The sequence below is a fragment of the Indicator indicator genome, chromosome 1 (assembly GCF_027791375.1).
Source record: "Indicator indicator isolate 239-I01 chromosome 1, UM_Iind_1.1, whole genome shotgun sequence".
In the NCBI taxonomy this organism is placed as follows: Eukaryota; Metazoa; Chordata; class Aves; order Piciformes; family Indicatoridae; genus Indicator; species Indicator indicator.
The window spans coordinates 3,946,594-3,955,247 of record NC_072010.1 but is presented as its reverse complement, the minus strand read 5'-3'; the positions used below and the strand labels follow the sequence as shown (position 1 = coordinate 3,955,247).

General features: G+C 45.7%; 1 protein-coding gene across 3 annotated transcripts in view; it reads left to right on the top strand.

Moving 5' to 3' along the window:
• Positions 1 to 346: 346 nt before the first annotated feature.
• NARS2 (asparaginyl-tRNA synthetase 2, mitochondrial) overlaps positions 347 to 8,654 on the top strand; it is a 68,233-nt gene continuing 59,925 nt past the window's right edge. For all 3 annotated transcript variants that reach the window (XM_054384898.1, XM_054384890.1, XM_054384906.1), the window contains exons 1-4: positions 347 to 469; positions 3,684 to 3,793; positions 6,243 to 6,363; positions 7,890 to 8,030. In XM_054384898.1, coding sequence (XP_054240873.1) covers positions 347 to 469; positions 3,684 to 3,793; positions 6,243 to 6,363; positions 7,890 to 8,030 — 495 coding nt within the window. The remainder of the gene's footprint in view (positions 470 to 3,683; positions 3,794 to 6,242; positions 6,364 to 7,889; positions 8,031 to 8,654) is intronic.

Below are 8,654 nucleotides of genomic sequence, written 5' to 3'. Positions count from 1 at the left end.
ATCCCTCCCACAGCCACTGATGTCCTTATCGTCTCGCTATGAGGATCCCATGCCACCGTACCCTGCTCGCGGCCACCGCCTCCCTCCAACCCACCCCAAGAACTACATTTCCCAGAGGGCCTTGCGCCGAGGCGGAGGAAAAGGCCCTCCGTGGGGCCGGGCGTTCTCCCATTTCGATTGGCTGGCTGGGGCAGCCCCTGACGGCCATTGGATGAGGTGATCACGTGAGGCGGCCGGAGGTGCGTTGCCTCACGGGAGCCGTGTGGGAGCGGGCCGCAGCGGAGCGAGTGCTCGGGGCCGGCTGAGGTCGGGCTGTCGCGGGGAGCAGACCCGCTGGGCCTCCGCCATGCTGGGTACCCGGGGCGGGTGGCAGGCCCTCCGCCGCTGCGCCTCCCTGCCTCGGGCGGTGCGGCTGCGGGTCAGCGAGGCGCTGGGGGCCCGAGAGTCCGGTGGCGAGGTGAAAGTGCAGGTGTGTCAAGGGGAGGTCGGGGTGTACCTGGTAATCCACCCAGAGCCTTACTGGAAGGGAGGGGAGCTGGAGTGCCGTGGCCCACCCCGGTTGCACTGGCTATGCTTCATCGAGGAAAGCTAGAACCTCTGCAGCTCGTTTTACTGAACTTGCAGATCTCCTTTACAGTTTCTAGAGCCGCTCTCGCTGTTCAGATTGCTGTTGACAGAGCACAAAACAAAGCTTTGAAGTTACTCAGGGCATGTACAGGGAAAAGCTGTCACTGTGATGGGCTTTGCTTAAACATGCACTGCCTGGGTTTGGTTTCATCACCTCTTTAGTTTGGAGGAGTGAACCATTGCCTCTGTGCTGATGATATTAAATAGTTGTTTTAGGTCTTCTTCCTTGTCTAGGTTGATAGCAGTGTCAGGTAGAGACAGCAATAACAGTTTATTGTTTGTGTCTGGCTCCTGTCATGAAACAAGTTTGACTGGGATAAATAGGTTTTTATCAGTGGAGCTCTTTCCTCAGCACAGGGTTGTGTGTCCCTCTGTTTTCTGGTGTTCCTGACTGATAGGGTAGTGGTTGCAGATGTGTATTTCCTGTTTTAGTGCAAGGTCCCTCACTAGAACTGTGCAGCTGTCACTGTATCTGGATGAATCTGTAAAGGCTTAGGATACTTGGTAACAGTTTTAAATTTAACTGGAAGAGATTTAAATTTATGGGGAAGAAATTCTTCCCTATGAGGGTGGTGAGGTGCTGGAACAGTTTGCTCAGATAAGTGTTAGGTGCTGCTTTCCTGGAAGTATTCAGGGCCAGGTAGGATGGAGATTTGAGCAGCTACTCTGGGGAAGATGTCCCTGTCCACAGCAAGGAGATTTGGATTAGATGATGTTTGAAAGTGCTTTCCTATGATTCTGGTGACCAAAAAAAAAAACACTGATATTCCTGCACACACATAGGTGAAGCCTAATAGAGTAGGAAGAAGCTCATTCAGGACAGGTGCTGTAGTTTTATGAATAATACAAACTGGTGCTGAAATTGGCAATACTGCTTTTTGTCCCAGGTCTTTGCTGCTTTATTGCTTTTCCTCTGTGCTGGCAAAAATATATTTTGTATTAAACTGGACTGGGAAACTGCTCTGGCTTAAACCCAGTTTTATTATGACCAGGTTATTGGAATGTGCAGTGTGGTCTGAATTGGAATTGTCACTACACCTTGTTTCTGGTAAGGTGTGAAGTGCTTAAAACATTGCTGCCATAAGCTCTGTTGCTCCAATACAAGCCTGGGGGTATGTTCTTCACTTCTTGCTGCAGGATGCAAGACTCATCTCCTTCCTTTACAGATCCCAGAAGAACTTGATGAGGTAGAGCATTCTCTTGAGAATGTTTCTTTGTTCAGGGTTTTTGTGCATTTCATTAAGGAGTGCTTATGAGGAAAGAAACTTAAGAAAAACATCTGCCATTATGCATTAAATATGATTTATCAAGTATAAGATGTATGGGGTGTTGTGGGGATTTACTGGAATACAAAGGATAAGCACAACAGCTTCCAGTGTGTTATTGTATGAAATGCCTTTTAAACATCTGTTGCTTTAGCCATAGAAATAGGAGATTGCTCAAAATGATCAGACTATAATTTTAGACTCCTTTCTTCACAGAATGGTGGGGGTTGGAAAGGACCTTTAGAGATCATCTAGACCTTGCACTAGTTTTTGCCTCAAGTGTAACACCCTGCAGGGGTTGTTGAGGTAAATGCTTGACAGAAGCTGTGCAGCTGGAGCAAAAGCTGAAGTCGTGTTAATCGCTAGGCTCATGGCTTTGAAATCTTCCATAGTTCTTGTATGCAGTTGCCCACTCCCCATTATACCAGCCTAATGCCTTGACAGTGTTTGTAGTCATATTGTAGTTTCAAGGATGCTTTACTTCTGGTACTGTTTGATTCTTCATGTTTGTTCAATCTAGACAACAGAAGTAGATGATTTATGTTGATTTGGTATAAAATACCTGAAGCACTTGTGTGGTTTGAAGTCATTGGAACTACTTGGGCACTTATAGTTAAGCAAAAAACAAAACTGACTGGAAAAGAGGCAGCTAGGTTGCTTAATCAGCACTTTGGTTGGTTGTTCTCTGCAGTATAAGATGTTCTCTGCAGTATTAAGGTGAACTGGAAGCTCCACAATGGATAGTTTTGCTTTTAAGGGCAGCTTTGTCTTAACTCTTGTTAGCTGAGGAGCAGCTAAGGGAGTTATATTTTGAATGCTGTTACTTTTGCTTGCTATCTTGATACTGGCTTAATTTTTTTTTTTTTTTTGTTAAGGGAAATATTATTTCTCATTGAAAAACTCCAATTGAGACATCAGCCTGACATATATGGGGTCAGTTCTACTGGTTTGCTGTTACAAAGAACTGTTTTACTATTTTTATTCTTTTAGTCAGACTGGAAAAGAACATTTACAGATTTTGTTCTTAATATTTTTATTTCCGTGGAGACAGTGTAGCAGTCTTGATTTTGAGGTATAAAGAGAAACATTCAAGGCATTCATTTTTATTTTTGTTTTCACAGAGTCACAGATTGCATCAAGTTGAAAGGTTATTGTGTCCAACTCCCTGCAGTGAGCAGGGACACTTCCAACTAGATCAGGCTGCCCAGGGCCACATGAATATGTTTTCATCTGAATCTATTTGCTGCAGCATCATTCTTTTAGCAGTCCAGTGGCTTAGGGCATGTAAATAGCCAATGAACAAATTTCAGTTGGAAACTTCCCACAGGTAATGCAACAAAAAAATTGGTACTAAAAATCATCAAAGGAGCCTTGAGTGTGTTATCATAAAGAGCTGTCTCTTGTTTCAGTAAGAACTGTTTTGAAGAGACATCACTAGTAAGAACATGTATTTTGTTAAAATGTTTTTCATCTTCAGAGCGCTTTGTAGCTTTCTGGAGTCTCATCTTCCTTGAGATTCAGGTAGATCTTAGTTATCCCTGCTGTACTCAGGAGAAGAGTTGATATCTCTGCCTAAGGATTTGTATCTCTTTGCTTTGAAGACAGTAGAAAAATTGACACTGACTTGTTTTAAAAATTATTTTTTATTTTTGTGGCCCCTAAGTAAATATTTCTTTTCACTTCAATAAGAAGTTGAAATAGGCTTGAAATAGCATGTCCAGCTCAGCAGGAACTATGACTCTACACAGTCCATGCCAAGAAATAACAAATTTCTTTTTCTTTTACCTCTAGGGCTGGGTCCGCTCTGTCCGATCCCAGAAGGAAGTTTTGTTCCTGCATATAAATGATGGGAGTTCTCTGGAACACCTCCAGGTGGTTGCTGATCCCAGCCTGGAAAATAGGTTAGTCACCTTGAGATACTTGGAAAAATGTCTGTGTTGAGCAATGCTTGGAGAAGTCTGCTCAGGCCTCCTTCCCTGTGCCAGGGGGTCACAAACAGTTGGCATCTGGCCACAGGACAGGCACTGACTACTTCAGCTGAGGGTCTCTGGGTGTGTTTTTAGGATGCAAAGTGTGCCTACTCTGTCTCTGCTTAGCTGAGGCTTTCTTAGCTTAGTTAAGCTGAGGTACTTCTAAGGAAGTGATCATGCTGCTGTACCCAGCACCTCAAGTACTTTGTCCAGTTTGGGAAACTGCAGTGTAAGACAGACGTTGAGGTGCTGGAGTGGGTAGAGAGAAGGGCAACAAAGTTGGTTTAGAGAACATGCCTTATGAGGAGAGGCCGAGGGAGCTGAGGTAGTTTAGCCTGAAGAAGAGGAGGCTGAGAAGAGACCTTATTGCTCTCTACAGCCACCTGAAAGGAGGTTCTAGTGAGGTCAATGCTGGAGGGCAATGAAGGGGAAAAAGACCCCTGGGGGTTGTAGTGGATGGAAGGTTGACCATGAGCCAGCAATGTGCTCTTGTGGCCAAGAAGGCATTTATCATTCTCGGGTGTGTTAGAAGGAGTCTGATTAGTAGGTCGAGAGAGGTTCTGTTCCCCTCTACTCTGCCACATCTGGAATATTGTGTCCAGTTCTGGGCTCCTCAGTTCAAGAAGGACCTCAGGGAACTGCTTTGGAGAGCATAGTCCAGAGCCCCAAAAATGATTAAGGGAGTGGAACATATTCCTTATGCAGAGAGACTGAGGAACTTGAGGCTCTTCAGCTTGGAGAAGGGGTGACCTCGTTCATGTTTATAAAGATGTAAAATGTGAGTGCCAAGAGGATGGAGCCAGGCTCTTCTTGGTGATGTCCAATGCCAGGAGAAGGGGCAAGGGGTGGAAATTGAAGCATAGGTAGTTCCATGTCAACACGGGGAAAACATTTTTCACTGTGAGGGTGACAGAACGCTGGAAGAGACTGCCCAGAATGCATTCCAGTCTGATCTGGTCTAGGTGATCCTGCTCTGGCAGGGGGGTTGGACTAGATGGTCTGTCGAGGTCCCTTCCAACCCCTAACATTCTGTGATTCTGTGTGATTCTGTGTGTTGGCCTCTTCTCCCGAGTAACTAATGACAGGACAAGGTAATGGCCTCAAGCTCTGCCAGGAGAGGTTTAGATTGAATATTAGGAAAAAAAATATTTACTGAAAAACTGGTGGAGCACTGGAATAGGCTGTGCAGGGAGGTGGTGTAGTCACCATCACTGGAGGTGTTAAAAAACAAAGTAGATGTGAGTGATGCCTGGGGACATGGTCTAGTAGTTAAGGAGGTATTGGGTAGAAGGTTGGACTTCATATTCTTAGAGGTATTTTCCAACCTTAATGATTCCATGATTCTGTTTCAGTTGCCTGTCATGTGAGATAGATTTTGACCTAATTTTCTTAAAAGCTGTAGCAGTGTGGGCTCCCTGGACTGCTCTTGGATTTGCTTGGAGATCACACAATGTAGCCTTGGATAACTGTTCTGCAGGTTTTGGAGAGTGCTGTTGCTCTTCCTATAACAATTTGAGGGCTGAGTCAGTAGACATAGCCCATGGATAGGCATGTCTGGTTTGTTATAATCAAACAATACACTTCCTTTACAGCTTCATCTTGTCTGATACTCTCAATTGGATTTTTTTTTTTTTTGGGGGGGGCGCTGCAGTTGGGAGTTGTGGGGTGATCCAAGAACCTTCTGCCTGTAACTTGATTTTAATTTTTTTTTTGTATGTCTGGTGTGTTCCCAACAAGAGCCTCTTATAATAAAAAACTGTCTCTTTTCCCCCTCATTTGTCCAACATTCCTACCTTGTCCTAAATTATTCTTTACCTTTGTGAATCTATTTGCATTCTCACCTACAAGGACAGGTTGAGGGAGCTGGAGTTGTTCAGCCTGGAGAAGAGAAGGCTCTGGGGAGATCTAATAGCGGCCTGCTAGTACCTCAAGGGGACCTACATGAAGGCTGGAGAGGGACTACAAAGGTCTGTAGTGATAGGATGTGGGGCAATGGTTTGAAAGTAGAGCACAGAAGATTTAGATTGGATGTTAAGAACAACTTCTTGACCATGCATGAGGGTAGGGGAACACTGGAACAGATTGCCCAGGGAGATAGTTGAGGCCTCATTCCTGGAGGCATTCAAGGTCAGGCTCTGAGCAACCTGATCTAGTGGAGGATGTCCCTGTGGACTGCAGAAGGGGTTGGACTAGATGACCTTTGGAGGTCCTTTCTGACCCAAACCATTCTATGATTCTATGCATTTAATAATTTTTCATTTGATCCTTTAAGTCTACAGTAGCTCTTGTGATCTCAGGTGGTCCAGCTAAACTAAGAGGAGTGTAGCTGACTTTGTGTCAGTGCTTAGTTAAGCTGTTATTTTTTTTCTTGGTTTCTTAGAGATCTGACTTTTGGAAGCGCAGTGGAAGTGCAAGGGAAACTGGTCAAAAGTCCTCATCGGAGGCAGAACATGGAGCTGCAAGCTGAAACCATCCGTGTGGTGGGACCCTGTGATACTTGGGTATGTCACTGAAGCAGGTGGCCAACTGGTAGGACTGCTTTGGAAATAAGTTTCAAAAGGTCCAATATCCAACGAAGTGTTCACAGAATCACAGAATCAACCAGGTTGGAAGAGTCCTCCAAGATCATCAAGTCCAACTGATCACCCAACCCTAACTAATCATCTGGACCATGGCACTAAGTGCCTGAACCAGTCTTTTCTTAAACACCTTCAAGGACGTTGACCCCACCACCTCCCTGGGCAACCCATTCACAGTGTCACAGTATATCAGAGGTTGGAAGGGACCTCAAGAGATCATCAGGTCCAACCACCCTGCCAGAGCAGGATCACTTAGGGTAGTCTGCACAGGAACGCATCCAGGTGGGTTTGGAAAGTCTCCAGAGAAGGAGACTCCACAACCCCCCTGGGCAGCCTGCTCCAGGGCTCTGTCACCCTCACTGTAAAGAAGTTTCTCCTCCTGTTGAGGTGAAATCTTCTATATTCTAGTTTGAAGCCGTTGTTCCTTGTCTTACCACTGTGAACCAAAGGCCAATCTCTCTTTCTGTGAAGAACTTCTTTCTAAGATCAAGCCTAAACTTCCCCCTACACAGCTTGAGACTGTGTCCTGTTGTTCTGTCACTGGTTGCCTGGGAAAAGAGACCAACCCCTACCTGGCTACAACCACTCTTCAGGTAGTTGTAGACAGCAATGAGGTCTCCCTTGAGCCTCCTCTTCTCCAGGCTAAACAACCCCAGCTCCCTCAGCCACTCCTCACAGGGCTTGTACTGCAGACCCTCGCCAGCTTTGTTGCCCTTCTCTGGACATATTTGAGCCACTCAACATCTTTCTTGAATTGAGTGGCCCAGAGCTGGATGATCTACTCAAGGTGTGGCCTAACCAGTGCTGAGCACAGGGCAGAATGACTTCCCTAGTTCTTAAACAGTTCTTCAAACTGTTTAAGTCTGAGTCTTCCTGCAGGCTTTGATAAGTCAGCAACATCTGTAGGGTACCTCAAAGGAGACACATGGGGTCACTGTGGGAACTCTTTGGAGCAGAGCTCTTTCTGTGTGGAAACTGGTGCACATGCTGGCAGCTAAGCATGTGAGTCTATCCCACCTTGAAGCACTTCCCTGTGCCAGGTGGTTTGCCTGGTAAGTTTGACTGGGATGCAGTTTGGAGAAGCTGTGGGACTGGCAAAACGTTCTGGATTGTGCAGGTGGAAGAGCCGCGTCTGCCGCAGGCATGTTTGGGACTGTCTGGCTGTTGCAGCAGTGGGGTGAGCAGCTGGCTTGCAAGGGGGCTCAGCATCCAGAAGGTGGAAAATTTCAGAGTGCTGATACCTTGTCTTGTGTTCATGGCTCCTGCTCTGCTGGAAGCTTTATAAAGTCTACAGAAAAATTAGAAAAAGGAGGTAGAAACATCTAGTTCTTCTCTGCTCTGTAATGACAACTGAGTTTTAGCAGGCAGTGATGCTACTCCATGAATAGCAATAAAACTACACTGACTCTGAGTTCTTATTCTCTTTGGTTTATTTGCTTGTTTTTCAGACATTCCCCTTGAAATTGAAGGAGAGGCACCCACTGGAGTATGTCCGACAGTTCCCTCACCTGCGATGCAGGAGCAACACCCTTGCCTCCCTCTTGAGAATCCGCAGTGAAGCCACTGCAGCCATCCACTCCTTCTTCCAGGTAATTCCTTCTGCACTGAGCCTTAGGTGTAAAACATTCCACCAGTTTGGCTTCATGGGAGCATGTGAGGAGGGGAAGGAGTGTGACATCTTTACTGCAGGGTCTGGATTTTGAACATGGTGGTTTTCTTCCCAGTCCTGGGTTTGCCCCAGACCTTGGCCAGACTGTTAGCTGTGATCAGGTTAGCACATCTGTGATCTTTCCACCCATTTCCTGTTAGTTATTTTATCCCTTTCATTAAGCTGCAATATAATTGCCTGCCAATGTGTGTGGTCTGTGGAACAGAACATAATATGGAGTTGTTTAACCCATCCTCAGCAGTGACCTTATGGTCCTTGGATAGAAGCCTCCTCCCACATGGAGAAATCTGTGATGCAGGAAGGCAACCAATAGAATAAGCTCTTCATGTTATTCTTCTAAGTTCTTGAGCTTTTATTGCTGTGTAGATGCTGTTAGATGATATTAAGAGATTCTTGTTTTCTTGGAATCATAGAATGGCTTGAGTTGGAAGGGACCTTAAAGATCATGTAGTTCTAATACCACTGCAGTGACCAGGGACACCCTCCACTAGACCAGGCTGCTTAGAGCTGGATCCAACCTGGGCTTGAACACTTGAACATTCAC